The sequence below is a fragment of the Dasypus novemcinctus genome, chromosome 28 (genome assembly GCF_030445035.2).
Source record: "Dasypus novemcinctus isolate mDasNov1 chromosome 28, mDasNov1.1.hap2, whole genome shotgun sequence".
Lineage (NCBI taxonomy): Eukaryota > Metazoa > Chordata > Mammalia > Cingulata > Dasypodidae > Dasypus > Dasypus novemcinctus.
In genome coordinates this window covers 29401614-29425319 of record NC_080700.1, presented here as the reverse complement: position 1 = coordinate 29425319, position 23706 = coordinate 29401614, and the positions used below count along the sequence as shown (strand labels likewise).

General features: G+C 41.2%; 1 protein-coding gene across 8 annotated transcripts in view; it reads right to left on the bottom strand.

Moving 5' to 3' along the window:
• Positions 1-21007, bottom strand: part of AFDN (afadin, adherens junction formation factor) — a 164495-nt gene extending 143488 nt beyond the window's left edge. For 2 of the 8 annotated variants that reach the window (XM_058289754.2, XM_058289755.2), the window contains exon 1: positions 20825-20995. In XM_058289754.2, the coding sequence (XP_058145737.1) occupies positions 20825-20929 (105 nt within the window). In that variant the 5' untranslated portion in view covers positions 20930-20995. Of the gene's footprint in view, positions 1-20824 lie in introns of all 8 variants that reach the window. The other 6 variants (XM_058289756.2, XM_058289753.2, XM_058289748.2 and 3 more) reach the window with 5 other exon arrangements.
• Positions 21008-23706: the final 2699 nt, after the last annotated feature.

The window sequence follows — 23706 nt, the reverse complement described above, 5'->3', positions numbered from 1 at the left end:
CTGTAGGCTATCACAGAGACCTCAAGCATTCCTCTTCTCACCATCCAATAGGTCCATTATGGTAGGCCTGCTTCACTTTCTTCCATGAGATAACCTCAGACTATTTCATTCTTTCATCTTTGTAAGCCCCTAGACCCTAACACAATGCCCAACACATAGCAGGCAATCAATAAATAATAGTAGTTTGAATGAATGAACACTGCATTACCCTGACATAAATCCCCACAACCCCTGAGAAATGTTTAAATGTTCATAGTTTTAACAGGCCTAACTATAAAAAAACAAGTAAGCAACAAAAGCAACTTCTCAAGCCACTCAACCCATGACACAGGTGCACACCTATTTCCAAAATTTTTACTCGTGGGCAGAAATTCAAAGACACAATCAATAATTAATATTATATTTAATGTAAAAATTTGCATTGCTTCTCAAGTATCAACCTGGTGATACCAATCACATACATTTGTAATTATAAACTAAAGATAAAATTCCATTGTACTAATAAAACGTAAAAATCCCCAAAGCATCCATGAACTCTGTAGTATCTGCAACATCAGGACCTGTCACTTTCAGTTGCTTAGGAGCTGTGCAAAATGCAAACAAGTAGCATCTGGTGCCACTTGGTAAAAAAAAAAAAAAAACTTTTAAAAATTAAATTACATTTTAATACAATAATGAGGTCACTTAGTTTGCTCCTCTCATCACAAAATTGGGTATGCTAGCATATATATCTTATAACCAAACACATTCCTCAGAGATATTGCAGATTAGGCTCCAGACCACCAGAATAAAGTAAATATTGCAATAACATGAATTTTTTGGCTTCCCAGTGCATATAAAAGTTGTTTATACTATACTGCAATCTATTAAATGTTCAACAGCATTATGTCTAACAAAACAACATACATACCTTAATTTAAAAACACTTTATTGTTTTAAAACGCTAACCATCATCTGAGCCTTCAGCAACGAGGATCCTGTCTTGATGTTGAAGACTGCTGACCAATAAGGGTGATGGCTGCTGAAGGGTGGGGTGGCTGAGGCCATTTCTCAAAGTAAGTCAACAATGAAGCATGCCACAGACTGACTCTTCCTTTTGTGAAAGTTTTTTCTGTAGCACGCGATGCTGTTTGACAGCATTTTACCCACAATAGAACTTCTTTCAAAATTGCAATCAGTCCTCTCAAACCCTGTTGCTGCTTTTCAAAAATAATCACAGGATTTTTACCAGGAGCAGATTCTATCTGAAGAAACCACTTTCTTTGGTCACCCGTAAGAGGCAACTCCTCATCCATTCAAGTTTTATCAGAAGATTGCAGTCATTTAGTCACATCTTCAGGCTCCACTTCTGATTTTAGTTCTCCTGCTACTGTTTCCTTCACCGAATGAAGTCTTGAACACCTTCAAAGTCACCAATGAGGGTTGGAATCAACTTCTTCCAAACTCCTGTTAATGTTGATATTTTGATCTCCTTCTATGAATCACGAATGTTTTTACTGGTATCTAGAATTGTGAATCCTTTCCAGAACGTTTTCAGTTTACTTTTCCCAGAGGAATCGCCATCTATGGCAGCTATAGCCTTACAAAATATATGTCTTAAATAACAAGGCTTGAAAGTCAGAACAATTCCTTGATCAGTGGGCTGCAGAATGGATATCGTGTTAAGAGGCATGAAAACGTCATTCATCTCATTTCACATCTTCATCCACACTCTTGGGTGACCAGGCACATCGTCAATGAACAGTCATATTTTGAATGGAATCTTTTTTTTCTGGGCAATAAGTCTCAACAGCAGGCTTAAAATTTTCAGTAGAACATGTTGTGAACAGATATGCTGTCAACCAGGCTTTGTTTTTCCATTTACAGAGCACAGGCAGAGTAAATTTACATAATTCTTAAAGGGCCCTAGGATTTTCAGAATGGTAAATGAGCAATGACATCAACTGAAAGATAGGAGCTACATTAGCCTCTAACAAGAGAGTCAGCTTGTCCTTTGAAGCTTTGAAGCCAGAAAATGACTTCTCTCTAGCTACCAAACTCCTAGACAGCACCTTTTTCCAAAGGAAGGCTGCTTTGTTTGCATTGGAAATCTGTTGTTTCACATTGCCACCTTCATCAATTATCTTAGCTAGACCTTCTAGATAACTTGCTGCTTACCTTGTATGTTTATGTTATGGCGATGGCTTCTTTCTTTAAAATTGACAAACCACCCTCTGCTAGCTTCAAACATTTCTTCTGCAGATTCCTCACCTCTCTCAGCCTCCACAGAATTGAAGGAGAGTTGGGACTTGCTCTGGATTAGGTTTTTGCTTAAGAAAATGCTGCTGGTTTGATCTTCTATCAAAACCACTCACACTTTCTCCATATCAGCAATACGGTTCTTCCACTTTCATATTATTTGTTTGCATTGCACAGGGAGCCTAGCTTTCAGCCTATCTTGGTTTCCAGTTCTCCTTCCTCACTAAGCTTAGTTGTTTCTAGCTTCTGCTTTAAAGTGAGAGACATGAGACTCCTCCATATATTTGAACACTTTTGACTACACAAAGCCGCTGTAGGGTTATTAATTGGCCTTTTTTTTTTTTTGAGGTACCAGGGTCAGGAATTGAACCCCAGACCTTGTATGTGGGAAGCTGGCACTCAAGCACTGAGCTACATCAGCTCCCCCAAGTTGGTTTTTTCATTTTGTTTCCCTTGTTTGTTGTGTTTTTGTTTTTATGAGGTCCTTGTATGTGGCAAGCAGGCGCTCAAACACTTGGAACTACATTTGCTCTGTAATTTGCTTAATTTTAATATTGTTGGGTCTCAGGAATAGCAAAATCCCAGAAGAGGAAGGGAGAGTGACCGACAGGGATTGGCAGGTCAATGTAATAGTCAAAACATATACAACATGTATCAGTTAAGTCTGGCATCTAATATGGGTGGAGCTCAGGGCTCCTCAAAACAATTACAACAGTAACATCAAAGATCACTGATCAAGATGGCCATTAATGATATAATAGTGAAAAAGTCTGAAATATTGTGCAGAATAATTATGACACAGAGACAAGAAATGAGCACATGCTGTTGGAAAAATGGCTCCAATAGACTTGCTCAATGCAGGGTTGCCACACACCTTCAATTTATAAGAAACCAGTAAAGCAAAGTGAAATAAAACAAGATATGCCTGTTGTTAAAGATTCTCTCTCACTAGGTTTCCAATAACTCACAAGTTTTGACTCAGTTTCCCCTGACATGCATTGAGGAAAGACAAGCTACCCTCCCCCTTTAAGCCTAGATGTCTGGAAGCACAGCACTCCCTCAAAGGTTGAACAAAGAAACCATGGGGAAACAGGAGTAAAGGAAGATACAGACCTTCACTCCCTGCAGATCAAAACACCTGCTCCTCTAGCATTGCAAGAACATGTAACTCCCTAACCCACTACCTTCTAACCATACAAGGGAAAATTTGCACCTCTAGGGCTTCCTATTGGCTCCTGCACCTCACTCGGACCCTCAACCTCCTCCACTGACTATCATTTCCCCACCTAGGAATGTATTGTATAAATTCAAATTCCCCCTTCCCAGAAGTGGGCTGAAGTCTGTCCTCACACACCAGCCATGCCAGCAGGAGAGCTAAAGTCTATTCTTCAGATCCCCTCCATTAGGAGAGCTTCCCAATAAACTTTCTGCCTATAATCAATCTCTGTGTCCCAGTGAGTGTCTCCAACATTTGGTGTCAAAAACCTGGGACTAGGGCCATGTTGAGACTGACCTGACTGGTGAGGACTCTCCCCTCTGCCGCAGCCAAATGCCCATCCAACACTGGACATCGAATCTTGGCTGGGTGAGTTAAGGATTTCTCTCTCTCTCTCTCTCTCTCCTTTTCTGTTGTCCAGGACAACCCATGGGAAAAATCCTAGCGCTAGGACGCAAGGGCCACAGTGGGTGGGAGGCCTGCATCCTCATGGGAAGAAACCCCTTGCCTCCAGAGACATCTGATTCCAAGAGCAGTTTCCCGTTTCTTTGGAGATATCTGACTGATTTGGCAATGCCTGTCTCACTCAGAATCTCCCCTGTTCTAAAGATCCTTAGTCTCCCCCCAGCTACCTAAAATGGGGAATTCAAGTTCGGCTCCCCACAAAAAACCATGCCTCTGGGCTGTCTCCTCCATAACCTTAAAACTCTGTACCTGGAAGGAGACATCAGATCTAAAAATCTCATTTTCTTTTTTTTTTAAAGAAGATTTATTTATTTATTTAATTCCTCCCCCTCCCCCGGTTGTCTGTTCTTGGTGTCTATTTGCTGCGTCTTATTTCTTTGTCCGCTTCTGTTGTCGTCAGCGGCATGGGAAGTGTGGGCGGTGCCATTCCTGGGCAGGCTGCTCTTTCTTTTCACGCTGGGCGGCTCTCCTCACGGGCGCACTCCTTGCGCGTGGGGCTCCCCCACGCGGGGGACACCCTTGCGTGGCACGGCACTCCTTGCGCGCATCAGCACTGCGCATGGCCAGCTCCACACGGGTCAAGGAGGCCCGGGGTTTGAACCGCGGACCTCCCATATGGTAGACGGACACCCTAACCACTGGGCCAAAGTCCGTTTCCCAAAATCTCATTTTCTAATCGACCTCTGTGTGGCCTCAATACAAACTGGACAATGAAAATCAGTAGTCAGAAAAGGGCACTTTCAATAAGTTCTCCAAGACTTAGAGAACTTTATCCAGTGCAACGGCAGCTGGTCAGAGATCCCTTACGTTCAGGCCTTTCTTTCCCTTTCTTCCCTCCGTCAATCCTGTTCTTCCTACCAAATTCTTCTTTTACACCAGAAACCTCCTCAGAAATCTTCCTCATCACTTCCACCCCCTAAAACTGAAAACTTCAACTTTGATCCCTACGCCCCTGTACCTCCTCCAATAATCCTCCAGTGTTATCTCTGAACCCACCCTCCACCCCTTCTTCCTCCCCCACTTCATCAATGCTGTCTTCTACCCCTTCCCTTCTCCCATCCTCATAGGTGCCTGGAGAGACTACCTCCCCCTCCCTCTGCACTGCAGCCCCCCACCTCTGTCAGCATGCAGGCCCCAGACTCCACACAGACGCCAGCTCCTCTCTCACCCCTTCAGGAGCTAAAGGAATAGTCAGAGTATACATTCCTCTCAAGCTCTAGATTGAAGCCAGATAGAACTGGTTAGGATCTTTCTCTGAAAACCTCTATATCATTCTTCCACCTGTCTATTCCAGAAAAAAAAGAACATATTTGGTTTACAGCCCAAACACTTGCAAAATACCCTAAACCAACAAAACACTGCCAACACCCTCTCAGAGCCACGGCAGTCCCCCCGAGAAAACCTAGCTGTAAATCCTCCACCCTCCAGAGCAGAGTTCCCAGCAGATCCTCTACTCCAGGCAAGTACAAAAAACCCACCAAGGCCATGCCTCAAAGGCAAAAAGTCTGGGCACTGAGCCAAGCAGTGCCCAAACCCACAACCTCCTCCAAGGTCTTGCCCACTGTGCAAGCAAGAAATCCACTGGAAGTGCGACTGTCCCAGGCCTCTCCAGGCAAAAGGACATCAGTTATCTAGTCAGACCCAGCTCCTGGCTTCAACCTCGCAGACCTTCAGAAACTGGCAAAAGATGATTAAAGGTGCCCAGAAACCATGCAGGTCTCAACGTCCATCTCCAAAGCAGAATCTCTGGTAACTCTGATGGTGGCAGGTAAGCCAATTTCATTTCTTATTAATGCAAAAACCACTTACTCTGCTCTTCCCAAAGTTCCTAAACCCTTAACTCACTCCTCAATCTCAATAGTGACAGTTAATAAATAGTTTCACAATTGCTCTTTCACTCTACCCACTAAAAAGCCACCTGTTTACACGCTCACTCTCTCCTCTGTTCCCCCTTTTCCCATTAAACTTGTCAAGCCTGAAATCTAAAATACTAAAATTCCTACAAATGCTGCTCATCACAAACCAGTTACAGTTCAACTCAAAAATCCTACCCACATCCCATTCAAACCCCAATATCCTGTCCCTCTTGATGTCCTACACAGTATTAAACCTACAAGTCCTCACCTCTTACAAGTAAGCTTTAGCTTACGCCTAAACTTTAAATATGTCTACGTGTAATCCTAAAAAGTAATAACCAAAAATAAATGTGTTAAATATCTGTCTAAACTGCTAAATTAAAGCTTAACTACATTTATACTGCTCAAATATTCCTAACTGGTTGCTGATTACCAATTAAATATCTCCAAGAACAAGCTTGCATAATACAGACAACACTGATTCCAGAAAAACCTTAAAAGTAGTACAATCAGAAATATGAAATAAAAAACTTTAAAACAGACATACCAAAAGAGTAGAGATTATAAGACAAATTGGTGAGCTTTATGTTTCTATTAGTGTGTCTAATAAAATCATTACTCTAACAAGTTTATTTGATTTGAATGGTAATTGTATGCTATAAGAAGTTTGCTTTGTAACAGTTTCCAAAGTCAGTTTGGTAAGTTAAATATGGAAGGTTTACAGAATGTGTTATTTTCTTTGTATTAAGGAAAAAGAAAGTAATTTTGCCCTAAGATAAAGACTGGCTATTAAGAAAGAATAAAATGTGGGACAAAACCTAAATGAGCACAGAAAGTGCAAGGTGTGCAGAATAGGAATTTTTTGGTTAAAGTTGAATAAGATTAATGGATCTATAAAGTTTTCAAAGTTATAGTATCAAATAATATACTAATGCAAAGTTAAAATCTTGTTCTTTTTCTGTTAAAGTAATGAAATTTCTTAAATCATTGGTCTATTTTAGCAAAAGTTTACAAAGTTTTTCTCCTGACTAATCAGTGTATGAAAGTCTCTTTTATCAAAACAGCTTCTTATACTTTAACCATATCATGTCTTTGGCTGTTTAAGAAAAACAAGTCTTATCACTTTTAAAGAAACATAATGTTCAAACTTGCTTTCTCAAAATCAAATCCTGAAAAGTATCTTTTATTTCAAATGAGTGCAAAAGATTTATTCTTTCACCTTAAAAAGTGAAGTAATAAAATAGTTGAGTTCATTTAATATGTTATAATTTGAATTAAAAGTGTTTAAAAAGGGCTATAAAGTTAAAAGGAATTCTTTAACCCTCTGTTAAAGTTGTATGAGTAAAAAGTTCATATGAATACTTAAAAGGTATTAAAATTTCTGATAATGTAACAATGTTCCAGCATCATATCAGATAAAAATATAATGTTGTTAATCATGGTTTTAGTTATTTTAAAAAATGGTATGTATAACAAAAACAACCTCTCTGCTTGGAAATCAAAAAGCAAATGCTTTAACTCATACTTGTCTGATTTACACCGAAAGCTGCCACAGAACAGATGCTTTAACTCATACTTGTCCAATTCACATTGAAAGCTACCATAAGGTGATATATAACAGTAAGCTATCATAAATTAAAGTAACACCACTGCTGTATGCAGCAACCCTAAATATTGTTAGTTTATTACAAAAATTAATATCCAGTTATGTCCCTATCACTTTATTTTCAAACTTGCTAAAGCTTTTTCTAGTATCTCCTTAAGCAAATCAAGACAGCCTACCTTCACCCTCATGTGAAAAAGACAAAGGTGGATTTTGCAGTGCTTTCCCAAGGCTGTGTGCATAACCCAATCTGTCTATCCTGGCCTGGTGACAAATATATGACTGCGTAAAAAACCTGTAGTTATAACCCTATTTCGTTACATCAACAACATCATGTTAACCAATAATTCTTTTTACAGAATTAAAAGAAGTATCAGAAACAACAGTATCTTATCTTAAAACCTAAAATGGGCAAACAATTGGGACAAGCTATTAAATCTAAGCTGCTTTGTCAAATTCTTAAATGTTTAGTTAAATAAAATAAAAACTATTACCTTCTGCTATAACTGATAAAATACAATGTTTTCTCATATTAACAGAGCTTATAATATTGTTAAAATACTGAAAACCCTTCACCTCTCATTTAGCTCAAATATTAAAACCATTGTGTTAACCTAGAAAAGTTGTAGACAGAGAGAAAAGAACCTCCAGCAGGCTGCTTTTAAAAAAAAAAAAAAAAAAGGCAGAAAGGGCACTGGCAGAACTTAAGCAGTAAGGGGGTAAATTCTAACTTATCTTGTAAATGAAATGTAGCTAGCACCAACATCAGCTTTAAGTAAAGTTTGTGGCAGAGGCAACATTCTAAACAAATACCCTTTGGGTTGTAATCACAATTGTAAAAGGAACAATATTACAATATGTCCCCTTAATATTAATTAATTTTTAAAAATAAGCGACTGTGTGCAGCATGCCATGCCCTTTTGCAGGAACAGGCTTGGCCCATTAACGTCTGGTCACCCAGAGAACTGCCGTCCCTATCCAGAGGTGAATTGCAGATACGAAAAACAAGACAAGAACAAAATCTGTTGTAAACCACCTTCTGTGAAAAAGAAATCTGTGAAAAAACATCTGAAACGCCTGCCAGCAGCAAAAGGTAACTGTCTATCATATCCCTGCTAACTCCTCTAACACCCATCTCGAGACTGTTAAAGCAAATACCCTCTAGAAGATCCAGAGTCATATCATTGAAACCTGAGAAGTAGCAGAGTGGTTCCACAAGAAAAATGACTTTGTAACTACTGAACCCTGTAGCAGCACTTCCAGCTGCCTGTTGCTTGCCAACAGCTCATGGACATCACCCACAAATATTCATCCTGCTGGCTCAACAACTGAACATCAGTCCCCTCCTGCTCTCAGAAGGAACAAGGTATGCTTTCACTACTACAAACACTGCAACGAAACTCCTGTAACCAGCCAACTACTGTTTGTTTGCTGCCTAAAAATGTTAAGTACCCTATATAAAAAGGCAGCCACCCTACAGCCCAAATGAAAATAATAATTTGTTGTGGCCTATGCCTCAAACTGTACAAACAGAGAAAAATAAAGTCATTTTTGCCATACTATACAGCCTTAGTGGATGAGAATCTTAAATCCATGAAAAACAAGAGTCACCCAAACATCGTTATGAAACCACAGTTAATAATCTGAAGTCTCCTATTCCTGCTAAAACTCTATGTATGCCTATGTAAATTCTTCTTATACCTTAACTAATTTTTAATGTCACTCAAACCTCACAGGATATGGCCCTTTGAATAAGTTATATTAATAATCTAACTACTGACCCTATGTCTGATGGTTTTTCTCATTATCTTAGTCCTGAATCTCAGTTACTTCCCATATTCACCCCACTAATACAAGCAAGACCATATATTCTCCAAGTTATAGCAGTTCATTCAAACAACAGTCCAAAACATCACCCAGAATCACGTGAGCCTCCTCCTAAGCATGAAATTCAATACCAGCCATTAACCCTTAAAACATCACCGCAAACTCAACGAAACCCGCTCCAACCCTCAGCAGCAGGAAGGAGCCTGAGATAATATCTATAGAACTCAAACATGGCTATTCTCATTTTTCTCTTATTTTTCTTCACCCTTAAAATCAACCCTTACACCTATAATAACACCCTTACTGATAACATTGCTGCTTTTCTTTTTAGCCCCTGTCTCTTATAGCTCCTCTCCCAATTCATACACCAAATCGTACAGTAACAACCCAGAAATACATAAACGGCATCTTTCTGCTGCGTGAGTGACAATATCAACCCCTACGGGACCTGAAACCACAGCCCACTGGGCAGGATGGAAGGGAAATTTTCTCTGCCCCTTGATAGCAGGAGGTAACCAGATCCAGCCGACACCCCAAATCCCCTCACCCTTCCATCCTGCCCAGTACCATACACCCCAATACCCAGGTCCCCCAACATACATATACATAAACAGGAATGTTAGAGGTTCCCTCTCACTAGGTTTGCAATAATTCACAATCTTTGACTCAGTTCCCCCTGACCTGCATTGAGGAAAGACAAGTCCCTCCCACCCCTTAAGCCTATGTGTCTGAAAGCAGGGCACTTCCCCAAAGGTTGAACAAAGAAACCACGTGGAAACAGGAGTAAAGAGAGACAGAGACCTTCACTCCCTGCAGAACAAAGCAACATCTGCTCCTCTAGCATTGCAAAAACACAACTCCCTAACCCACTACCCTATAACCATACAAGAGAAAATTTTCACCTCTAGGGCTTCCTAATGGCCCCTGTAACACACCCAGACCCTCGACCCCCTCCCACTGACTCATTTCTCCGCCTATGAATGTTCTGTAAAAACTCCAATTCCCCCTTTTCCACGCAGGGCTAAAATATCTCTTCAGACCCCACCATGCCGGCTGGGGAGGTGGAGTCTATTCTTCAGACCCCCTCTGTTGGGAGAGCTTCCCAATAAACTTTCTGCCTGCAACCAGTCTCTGCATCCCAGTGAATGCCCCCTTTTAGCCAATACCTGTATTCACAGAAAGTACTTGATTCATAAAAGTATACTTATTTTCCCATCTATAAACTTCCCCTAGGGCTATGCACTGAGGTTTACTGTTTCTTACAAGGAAAACAAGGGCTCTCATCTTTAGAGAAGTGGTATGTTCTAAAAAGCTCCATTAGCTGTTCCCTAAACCTGCTGCTATGTATGAAATTCCGCTTTCTAGGTTGGTAATATTTGCGCAATAGGTATTAAGGAAGTGTTGGTAATGATCAAGGTGTTATCTCTGGAGGATTCTGTGATTCTGATAAGATTCAAATGGTTACCTGGGGAAAAACAGCTAGTTAATATGTACATGAAACTTTATGAAATTAAATCAACTGAGCCCTAGCAGTGATGAGAATCAAGAGTCATAGAATTCTACACGCACAGAAGTTCACAGTGTTTGTGTAAATTAAGCACAGGCCAGGAAAAGTCTGGAGCAACACCCATAGCAAAGCCAAGGAGAATTGCACTGAGAGGAAGCATATTAAGAGAGGGAAGGGGACTAAATGAAATGATGTGGTGACAGACACAAGGATCTCACTATCAAACTCAAAATGATAGGCAATGCCATGAGAAAAGAGTCTAAATACATCAGGAGGAGAACCCTGCCTTCCAAGGTCTTCCTTGCCCAGTTTTCCCTCTGGGCATAAGAAAGCGGATGAGTGAAGCTATTAAGATTCCCTCACACCCTTAATTCATACTCAAATTTTGGTTATTATGTAAGTAAGATACATGGTAACACTACAGTCTGCATAGTTAGAAAATAAAAAACAACATGCATCATTCTGGCTACAAAACACAGAAGCACCTGTCTCAAAGATATAATTACAACAAGCCTTTAAAAAGTAAACATGAACATAAATATACTCGTGTGTGTGTGCACGCACGTTATGTATGAGATGCACATGAAAGTACACCATCTAAATAAAACTGAATAGGTATTTTCATTATATCATACCTATGGTTCTTTCTAAAAACTAAGCTCTAGATTTTTCTATTTATAAATTACTTTCCTATAAAACTTCCAAACACTGCTTTCATTGCAACGATCTTCAATTTTTGGATTCTTCAAGCATAATAGTTCAAAGAAGAGTCAGACTACCTGGATTCAAATCATTATGCCACAGTTTACTAGTTGTATACCACTGAGCAAGTTATTTAATTTCCTTGTGATTTGGTTTCTTCATCCAAAAGTGGGAAAACCAAAAGTTTCCATCTCATAGAATTGCCATGAGAAGTACAAGATAATACACATAGAACACATACCCTAATGTCAGGTTTTTAGTAGTATAATTAATAGTAATCAGAATAACCTAGGGAACTTTTCAAAATTGGATTCCTGGCACACATGACTGGTTAAGAAATACTGATTCAGTATTGGCTAAAAGCTGCAAACAATTAGTACCCAGATACAACTAAACACACACACTCATATGTGGTTTTTTCCCAAAAATAAAGATAAAATCATGGTAAAAAAATAAAAAATAAAAAAGCCTAGAAGGCAATAATGAATTTCCTTAGATCTATGAGTAATCTTTTTTTCCCTGCTTATCAGTACTTTCCGAATATTCAAAAATAAGCATATTACTCTTACAATAGAAAAAGCAGGTTTTTTTTTTAAAGGTACAGGGGCTGGGAATTGATCCTAGGACCTCTTATGTGATATGCCGGTGCTCAACCACTTGAGCTACAGCAGCTCCCAGCAAATATTTTTAAACGTATAATCTTACTATGATGAAGTCAAATGTACTGACTCCTACATGTCTAACAACATTTTCAAGAATATACTTTTAAAATCAACCATAAAATAACATAAAAAATGTTTTTAATGATTTTTCAGATTTACTAGTTTTAATTTTGCTATCTTTGATATTCTCAAAATAACAATTTTATGAAGGTACTAAAAAATATTTTTTTAAAAACTCAAATCATCAAGTTTGTCATAAGAACACATTAACTATGCCATGAACTCTTTGCCAAAACTGAATTAAAAACACATTTTTTAATATTCCAGGTTCTAAACACTGAATGGGGTAAAACACTGTCCATGGTACTCCTGCAGGCTCCTCCCTTTGAGTAAGCAGCTGCTCAGCTGATCTGCAAAAGGATCTTTACTAATTCACATATTCAGCAATTATGATGTCTTGTCTCTACTGTCCTTATCACCCTGAATAATTTAGAACAAAATGTTTACTAATAAACACATTTCACTAAGTGGTTAAAAATAGTGTATCATCAAAACAATGTAGTAATGTTATCTATAAAAAGGAAATGGTCAACTGAAAATTCAAAATGAACTTACACCCAGCCATGAACTAACAAGACAATACAGTTGTTGCAAAACAAATAGAAATAATTAATCTAAGTGCTGCTAATCTTAAATATAAATCAATACTCTAATATTGTGTATGTATCTTATACATTTTAAAAAGTAGTATCATATTCACATTATTTTGAAGTTTTAAAATTACATGGATTTTAAAATATAAATATTACCTGTGTTTACGTGTATCTGTCTGTCTCTCTCTCTCTCAGGAAATATACTAAAGCCAGGGGAGAATATAACCAGAAAGAGTTAAGAAAAAAGACATCCTTACATAGCCAATGTTTTGGCATAATTCAGAGTTTATATTTGGGAGGCGAAGATTGAAAGGACAGGCAAGTGCCAGAAGACATAATAAGCCCACACTAAACAACACAACAACCTACCACATTATTTGGAATACAGTAGACTCTACTGTTCTCTGAATGAGAAAAAGTCTACGAGGAGGAATGGCCTAGGTCATATTCTGAAAGAATTATAGTAACAAAGCTTCATGGCCACCACTTAATTAGGTTGTGGCCAATATTCTTCAATAACAAAAATGTAAATGTTTTCATTTTATCACTGGTAACTAAAACTTAAAATAAGGTATTTACAAATATAATATATAGAATAATAAATATATATTGAATCTACTCTCCTGAGTCCTGTTCTCTTATTTTAAATGTTACATTTTTTTAATATGTTGTAACTCTAGTTGGAGATTACAGACTTTCAAATCTACCTTAGAATGCACTTTTTAAAAAGACAGCCCAGAGAGTGAATGTGGCTCAAGGAGTGGAGCTTTCGCCTCCCACACGGGAAGTCCTTGGTTTGGTTCCCAGTGCTTCCAGAAAAAACAGAAACAAACAAAAAAATCAACTCAGGGAAGCTAATGTAACTCAATAGTAGAGCAGCAGCTTCCTACAAACTAGCTCCTGGTTCAATCTCTGACCCCCAATACCTAAAAAAAAAAAAAATAGCCTAAACCAAAACTTTTAAAACCCACCACTAATATTCTAAGGCAGCAGTTCAAAAATTATGCACCACAATTCCTAGGGTTCCCTGAGATCCCTGCAGGTCATCGGTGAAGTTAAAACTATTTTCATAGTAATACTTAGACTTTATTAGCCTTTTTTATAGTGTTAGCATTCGCACTGATAGTGAAAAGTAATGATGGATAACCCCTTAGCACAAACCTAGACAGTGGCACCAAATGCACTAGCAGTCTTGCACTCACGGGCCAAGCATTCATGCTTAAAAAAAAAAAAAATTTAAGGCCAGTTTCGCTTAAAAAGGCCTTTGATGAAGCAGAAAAAAATGATTAATTTTATTGAATCTTGACACTTGAATATGTGTTTGTTCAATATTCCATGTGCCAAAATGAGAAGTACACCTAAACTTTTTTTGGTTATCTCAAGAAAAAACACCTGCATGATTGTCTCAGCTGGGAACTGAAATAGCCTCTTTTTTTCATAGAACATCATTATTACTTCAAAGAATGACTGACAAACTATGGCTCTTTGGGCTTCTATATCTGAGGGACATTTTTTCAAAAATTAATGAAGCAAGCCTATCCCGTCAAGGAAAATAACTGACAATGTTTGCTGCCAATAATAAAATTTGACCTTTGAAGGAAAAATGTGAGAATCTGTATCAGCCAGTGAGCCTGAGAGGTTCCCAATACCTAAGATTTTTCTGATGAAATCAGTGGTGATATTAACCAATGTGATATTCTGATACTGTTTAAAGGAATCTGGAAGATCTGCATAACACTGAACCAAAATTTTCCAAACAATAATGCATGATGGTACAAAACCATGCATGGACAAAAGATCCATTCAAAGTATAACACAGACAAACGGACTTTAATGTGACATATCATGAAAAGTATTTAAAAGACTCTCCCAAGGGATAATTATCAGCAGAAATCTAAATAAAGTGTTTAAGCTCAAACTAGAAGCCTTTGTATAACTGATTCTTTTTTAAGTTTTATTACCAATGTCTCTTTAAAATAATCACCAAGTTTTTTCTAATCCCCCCCAAAAAAATTAATGTGAAAAATAGAATTTTAATCCTAATGTAATTTAAGAACTCATTAAAAAGCTCACATAAAATCATGGTATATTGTACAAGCAGTCCTAGATAAGAGGCTGTCATATTCGCAAAAATGAATTCAAATAATAGTATCGATATCCATTTAAAAAATAACTTGAAAGATGTCTTCCCAATCTATGGATTTTATAGTAAGCATGTTCATAAAAAAAGACGTTATGAATTTTAAAAACACAATGGTTTCTAAATATATTATTGTACCTGCAATGATTATACCGTTGCTCCCATTTCATTTTCTCTACTAAATGTATCTAACTAGATTCAAAGGGGGAAAAAACTGGCCATCTCCAGTCTCATTACAAAAAGTTGATGACAGTGGCACAAAAAGTTATTATAAGCTAGAATCGTTGTTGGTTCTATAAAAATCAAGGAGTAGAAAGCATAATAAGTGGGAAAAAAATTGAAAACCATTACAAGCAAAGAAGGGAAAGAGAAAGTACATTCTTAAAAAGAATTTGCAAAGAGCAAAAATCACCTGATTTTCCTTTAAGGGAACATGTCTGACATGAAGCAACACAGCCAACTATGAGCTACAATACTGAATAAAACAGACCAACTGTTTTAACTACAAAAACCCCAAGAACAGCAGGCAAATGAGCTTTTTCTCCCAAGGATTTTTAGCTCTGAGGGTCAAACTCTCTTCTACCTTGAAAATCATAAAAACTTTCATGTGGAGTTTTAAAAGGCTAGGAACAACTTCCTAATTTGGAAACAACCTGTCACACTTTTTATTACAGGTGGTGGCAGAGGTAGACTCAATAGTGATTATGTCCTCTTTCAGTTGGCTTCCATCCTACCCCTTCTAAAAACACAAAGAAAATACCTGAATAGTTTATGAAAATGGTTTGTCTTGTCTACCTAGGCCAATTGGGCACTAGGAGACTTAAGTAAGTTTAAAGCTGCAGAAATGAAACAAGCCCGAAGCAGTGTAAGCAAGTCCATCCTGTTCATACCTTAAGAGTTAAAGGAGACATATGGTCACCAACTCTAAGGTAGTGAAAACATTTAGAAATTCTAGCAAGGCAAGTTGTGTTGTATTCAACCTAAAAACATGACAATGCAAAGAGTGTAACCCCAGTTCAAATTCCTTACTTTTCTATAAACCATACATTTTCATTTTCTTTAAAATTAAATTTCTTTTGAGTAAAAGCAGAAAAATTTTGGCTATCTTCCAGACATAGTAAACTATGCAATTTCAGTTCCTTTAAATAATTTCATTCATGACATACGCTTGTTAACTTACAAGTATGAAACTTTGAACTATCCTTAAATCTTCTAATCAACTTGTATTGGGAAAATATTTTCCTGCTTTATATATGAACCATCTCTATGCATGCTCTCCTTCATCTAAAGTACATTCATTTTCCTAAATTAAGTTATACTACTACTTTGGTCATTCACCTATGCCAAAATGATTCTATGTGAAGTTCTATGTGTTAGTGTTGCTAGGAAAAAAAACCTCAACAGATGACTTGAGATATGCGAACCAGCCTCCTCCAACCCACCCCTTTGCCTCAGCCCAGCTATTACTACTGGAATTGCTTCTGTTCATGAATAAATATGATGCACCTTGGACAGAATGCTCGCCCCTGCTGTCAACTCATACGTGTGCGGACACCGACTGGAAGCCCATCAGTGGATTTTCAGGCACTGCCAGCATGTCAGGTATTAGTCAACAGGCTGAGACATGCCCAGAACTAGTTAAAGGTTCTGTGGGATTCTGTGTAATGCTTAGAATCTAACTTATTAATTTAGGTCAAACAAATCAATTTTGATCCCTGTCCTCAGCATTCAAGATCCCCCAGTTTCAGGTCTTCTTAAAGGTGAATAAATAAATCCTATCAGCCAGGAAACTTATAAAAATGGCAAACTTCTGAACAAAGAACAACAGACTCTACCTAATCTGAAAATAATTTTCAATTAAGGACTCGGTTTCATGTTCAATAAATACTACTTAAATATCCTTTTTATTTATAATAAAAGAAAAAAGATCTATATTCTAAAAACAAACGCTATACTATTTACTATCATTTTCTGACATTATACCACAAAAGTCTGATAAAACTATTTATAAACAAATTACCCTAGCCACCAGAGTAATGGCCAACACCTAGTAATAATACTGTACACAATACAATTCTCAGTTACATCCTTAATGACAACACTAAACCTTTTTTCTTAATTATCTCACCAATTTGGGACCATATTCTGACCTTCTGTGATGCATACTTTTAAACATATATATTGAAAGAACCACTTCTGCTGCTATTCCACTACTAATTTAGTCACAATCAAAATTTGATAATTTCATAAAAACCCAGTTACATTTTTCTTAATTTACCCCTGTTTCTGGTTCCCCTTAATAAACTCAAATTTGACATTCCATTCAGTCTATAAATTGCATAAATTAACTCTTCATGGGCAGGAGGATAGCAAATGAAGTTTTAATTTTTAAAAACTAACCAAAATAGGGTGCATACACACCATGGAATATTATTCAACTATAAAAAAGGAATTAAATTCTGATACATGCAATGACATGGATGAATCTGAAGACATAATACTGAGTGAAAAAAGCCAGACACCAGAGGGCAACTATTGTATGACCTCACTGATAAAAACACAGAGTTTCTATGTGAAACAATGGAAGTGTTCTGGTAATGGACAGTGGTGACAGTAGCACAACACTGTGAATGTAATTAACACCACCGAAATATATATCTGAATGTGGTTAAAAGAGGAAATGTTAGCGAATCATAAATTAAACCATGGACTATAGTTAACAGTACAATTATTAAAAAGTGTTCTGATCAATTGTTACAATTGTTACCACACCAATGCAAGATGCTAATAATAGGGTGGTAGATGGGAATCCAGTATGTTATACATGATTATTCTGTAAACCCACAACTTTAATAAAAAAGAAAAAAAAAAAAACCAACCAATGTGAGATAAGAGCTAAACCAGGGATTCACAAGCACACACTCACACACAAACATAAAACTTGAACAGTTATTACAGGAAATAAAGTAAATGTTAAAAAAACAGTTACAGGGGAGCAGATGTAGCTCAAGTGGTTGAGCACCTGCTTCCCAAGGCCCTGGGTTCAATCCTCAATACCACCTAAAAATAAACAAAAAAAATGAACTCTCACTGGGGAGTGAATGTATATAGCTCGGTGGTTGAGCGCCTGCTTCCCATGTACGGGATCCTGGGTTCAATCCCCAGTACCTTCTTAAAAAAATAAATCAGTTATAATTAACCACTGAGGTTCAACTTATCAAGAAAAAAAAAACACAGATACCTGTCTTGTCACATCTTTGGCAACTACCTAGGTCATTATACATATTAGTCACCACATAAGGAGATCGTTAGCATTTATAAATACAACTGTTGCTTTTGTTTTCAAAACAGTTTCAAATATAGTCAAATTCTATGATAAAGAATAGTTACAACCTAAGCATTAGTCTGGAATACAGATTTAGCTACAGGAAGTTATGCAATTATGACTTCACCTAAAGACTTCCTACTCCATCTCCACTGACAAATCAGAAGTTGCTTTTTACCTTCATATATCGGCATATTAACATCACATAGTTAATATTATGTAATTATAAGGTTTACCTACTTCATAATAGAAGATACAGTACATTAGATGTAAAGCTTAACTTCTAAGAAGAAAACAAAATAGAAAGTATGATGGCCACAAGAAAATAAAAAAGCTAAGAAAGATAATGTAGGTATTTTTTAAACCAATTCATTTCATTATGAAAGATTTTCTAATATAATACAGGAAAGTCATTTCTAAAAGTTAAAAGATTCAGGTACAAGTGAGGAGGAAAAACCAGTAAATGAAATAACCATCCCCCACAAAAAATCCTCTAACTCTCTTGCTTTTCTTCAATACATATTGCAGCAACTTTGCACCTGCAAATAACTATGAAAAAAGTAGTTCTCCAAATGACAAGATAATTTGCTTACTGAGTGCTAAAAAACAAATTTAATCAATTAACTATAATATCTTTCTGATTTGGGATTTTTTTTAATGACAACATACAATTTAAAATACCAAGAGTAAACTGAATTCCTTATTATAAACTGAAAAAAGATCCCCTTTCTCAAAGGTGAGAAATCCTCCCAAAACAATCATAAACAGATCCATTCAAACAGAAAAGCAAAACAATTCTGTACCAAGATAATATTTTACACCCAATTTTTCTCGAGTTAAAAAAAAATGAGCTCATTCTGAAAGAAAACATAACCTTGAAAGCTAAATTACTGCATGTCACCTTTCAAAAAATGTGCTAACAAGTCTATGAATGAACACTTAACTATGTAGTATTAACTTGCTGACTAGAACCTAACCCATAGTCACTAGAGAAGATGAACTGTGAATCAGGAGTAATTTAACATCTTATTAGTATTCAAAATGGCAACCTGAACCTAATAATTTACATTAGCTTCAACTAAGGATTAAGAGGAATGGCTCTACCATATAAAGTGTGGTCACAGGTATAAGTGAAAACAGAAGGAATCCTTCCCACCAAAGGAAAACCAGCAAATCCAAAATGCAAACGTCAAATCAACTCAAAGATATAAACTGGAATTTAACGATACAAAAAAGGATTACAGTTCATCAGAATGTTCAATTTTGCCAAACAATTTTTGGTGCCTGGCGATTCTTTTTCAAACCTCCGAAACCGATATTTCAGCATGTAATATTAACTTGGAGTTACTTATTACCACAAATCGAAAATAGATGCTATTAAAATACTTTGCCAAAAGGGCATAAATCCGGTGTCAAGTGTATTGCATGCACTTACAAGTTTGTGCAATAATTAAAACTTAAGAATTAAATCCAATTCCAAACGTTTAATGTTACAAAACGATTTACAGGGTCTTTCCCCTGATGTCTCAACACTAGTCTCTCCTTCTCGCTCGGTCTCTTCCTATTCGAATGGACTGGGACTCAAACTTTTAAAAATTAACTGTTCAGAACACATTCGCAGCGTGGTTATAAACAAATACCATCGTCCTAGGCCAAGAGCTAGTGTTAATTTCCTTCTTTTCTCAGGGAGCAGGCACAGGATTGGCCACCACCCTTCAGGCTGTCAGGAACCCCAGGACACACGACCCACCCCACCCTCCCCACACTCTGCCTGTCACAGCGTGGACACTGGGACCTGCCAAGAAGCTTGAAGGGGGAGGGGCTATTTTCCCTCCAGCCTGCATTCGACAAAAGAGAAGGAAGGGTGGAAAAAAAAAAAATGTTATTTTTCATTGAAGTTCAGAGGACGAGCTCGTGCTCTCAGTAAACCCGCACAACTGGAACAACTTTTGATATTTACTTTACACGCGCAGTTGGCTAACCCACACCCCGGCCAGTCGCCTGCCCTCTGAGAGTGACAAAGATGTATTTTAGCGACGGTGCAGAGACACCATGCAGTTGGGAGTCAACATTTCCGATCAGGTGTGACTTCCCGGGATAGGAAAAGGGAGAGGACTGGACGCTGAGTCAAACTGCCTTTTTTATTTTTTATTTTTTTTTCTTTAAGCCACAGCGCAGCCCGATTCAAAGCCCTGTTTAACAAAAGGACCTGCCGGGTCCTCCCGCACCAGGTTTGGGGGGGTCATCTCGGCGGGACCCGGGATCTGAGAGCGGAGGTGCCCCCAGATGCCTCGTCGAGCGCTCGCGAAACTTGCTGGGGCCGGAGGGCCAGGCGCGCGATGGCCCTTCCACGGCCGCGCCGGGGAGGGGGGCCCCGAGGGTGCGGGGAGGGGGGCGCGCGGGGGCGCACGCGGGCCCGGGAGCCCCAGGGGGCGTGGGGCGCGGAGGGGCGGGCCCACAGGTGTCCTTCCCCGGCGGGGCGGCGCCGGGGCGCGCGGCTCGAGTGCGCGGGGCGCCCGCGAGGGGGAGCCGCCGGCCACGAGGGCCCCGGCGGGGCGTCGGGGCGGGAGGTGACGGCGGAGGGGGCGGGGGGCGACCGCGGGGCCGGGCGGGGGGCGCGCGCGGCTCACCTCGGTGGGCTGGCTGATCTCGAACAGGTCCAGCCGGTTGGCGTTCCAGTGGTTGATGATGTCGGCCAGCTTCCGCCGCTCCTCCTCGCGGCCGCCCGCCGACATCCTCGCGGCGCGCCGCCGAGCCGCCTCAGCTCCGCTCCGAGGCCGCCGCCGCCTCAGCGCCGGAGGGGGTGGGGCCCGGCCCGCAGCGCCGGGGCGGGGGCGCCGAGGGCCGCCCCGAAAAGCAGGCAGAGGCGGCCGGGCGCCGAAGCCGGCTGCGGGGCGGCGCGGGCGGCCGGCTCCGAGCCTTTTCCTGCTCGCGGGGCCTCGCGCCAGCCGCGCCGGGGCTGCACCGGGGCGGACGGGAGCCGGCGCGCGCGCGCGTGTGCCCGTCGCTCGGGCCGGCGCTCCTGCGCCTCAGCCCGCGCCGCCTCCGCCTTTCTTCTCCCGCGCGCCGGCGCGCCGACTGCTCGCCGGCCCGCGCCGCTCCCCGCTGCCCTCTGCCAGCCTCCCCGCCCCTCCGGCCCCGGGGAGTGGCGGCGAGCGGCTCCCTCACGCCCGCGCGCGCGCGCCGCCGCCGCCGGCCGCGTCCCCCCCGCGCGCGCGCGCCCGCCCCGCCGCCCTCCTCAGCGCGCACGCGCACGCGCCCGCCGGCGGCGCCCGGCCCCTCCGCTAGGTGCTGCTGCGCGTCCCGCACGGGCGCCCGCCAGGCCGCGCCGCCGCCCCGCGCCGCCCCTCCCCCGCTCCCCGCCTCTGGCGCCGGGCGGCGGGGAGCCGGCGAGGGTCCGGGGGAGGCGCTGGGCTTGGGTGGGCGGTGGGGAGGCCGGGGCGCGGGGACACCGTCGGCCGCCAGGTGCGCGGACGGGGCCCGCCTCTCCGCCCGGGGCCGCCGGTTCTTTCCCGATCCGCAGCCGGCGGGGGGCGCTTGGCTCGGGGTCGCCTGAGGAGGAAACGCGCGGGGCGTGCGTTTCGGGGCCCGGGAAGCGCTGGTCGCCGCGGCGCCCCCTCCAGCTCGCGCAGGGGGGCTCGTTGCGGGGCCCGAGACCTTTGTGTGGGCCCGCCCCGCACACGCCCCTTCCTTCCCTCGGCCAGATCGCCTCGGCGGGCTCGCGGGGCGAGAGGGGAACGGCCCCTGCGGACCCGGGGCTGGAGCCCTGAGAGCGCAGGTTGCGACCTGGAGGGTGTCCCGGGCACCCCCGGGCACCCCCCCACCGCGGGCCTGGGGGCGTTTTCGGGGCGCTTTCGCTTCCAAGGCCCTGCCCCCGCTCTGGCTGCCGAGCTCGGGCGGGGAGCGTCGGTCTCCCGCCTGATGCGCGACGGGTCGCAACCCAGAGCGTCCTGCCGTGCCCCGACTAAGTCGGGGAGATTGCGAGCCGCGCCTGGCAAGGCCTGTGCGTGACGCTCGTCGGTGCCTTTTCCAAGGTGGAGGTGATTTTTTCTCTCCGCCCATTGGATGTCTCGTTGGGTAGGGGCAGGAGCGAGCTCCGATCAGTCCCTGCTCGGTTTTGTCCCCAGCTGCGTGCACGGGGGCAGCCCGGCGACAGCAGGAGGCTCTCCAGCCGAGAAGCCCGAGGGGTTGAACCGGTGCCACGAGGGGATGAATTCCTCAATAGAGCCCTGGGCCTCTCGGAATTCAAGGGTGGCGGCTTGCAGGCAAACGGCTGTGTGCGGATGGCATCCTCGTGTGCAGGCACTCGTCCCTTTCGGCCTGGGGGTCCCCCCCCCCCCCCCCCCCGGGCTGCTTCAGGCCCCGGGGCTGCTGGCGGTGCACTTGACGCGTCAATACAGCTCGGGACTGTCTGGCCATGCGGTGCGGTCATCAGCCCCAGTGTCAAACTCAAAACAGTAGGCGCTTTATTCCCGGCGCTGCTAATACCAAGAGTGACTTGGCTCGTAGGGGAAAGGCTTCCTTTGCAAAGCCGGCAGTTAGCTTGCCGATGTCCAGAAGTAAGCACGTGCAGAATGGCAAGAGAGAGACTTAAGTATTGCTAGAAAATGAATAATGGGCTCCTTGCAGTTTTTTATTTTTTTAGTAAAATATATGTAGTATATGTGAAATGCCTGCAATACTATACAAGACACAGGGCAGCCTGTAAATCAGTGTGTTAATTATTCCTGCTTTTCTGACTCATTAAAATTCCCCGTTTGTGTTAATATCCACACTTCAGTTCATAGTAGGGTCCGGCCAACATTAGTTGATTGGCCCGTTTAAAGGCAACCTGAAATTCATAGAACACAGGTGAATCTTACATCATGATGATTCTCAGAACAGGTATATATTTAGGCCATGAATTTTTTCAGGCTGACAGATTATTCAGCTCATTGCCATTTTTCAAGACCCAAAGATAATATTCTGAACCATATGTTAATTTTGATACCACATGAATAAAAAGTAGACATGATCGCCATCTCTGTTCTCAGTGAACTGCTGAATTCTGATACATTTAAGAAATCCTATTTAATACTATTCGATAAACGTTCTATTTTTAAAAAGCTTGGGGGATTTATTAACCCCGTGTTAGAAACTGAGATACAAGATAGAAGACTGGAGTGAAGCAAAGCAAAGATACATCAGATAAGGCTGAAAGGAAAGACCCTTTCCATCATTGCCAGGTTTTTTGTTTGGTTACAGTCTATTTTTTTTGCTCTTAGTTTTCCCTTTTAAAAATGTTTTATAGTATTTTTAAAAGCTCATATTTAAATCAACATTGAGCTACATATATTTCTAAATATCCTCTACTATTTCAAATTTAATTTACTTAAAACCTTAAAGTATCATGTAACGGGAATAAATAATGATATTTTAAGATTTCTGGTAAGCTTTGAATATTCTTGAAGGTACTTGTGATGGTTTGGGCCTGTGTACCCCAGAAAAACATGTTCTTAAACTTAGCCGGTTC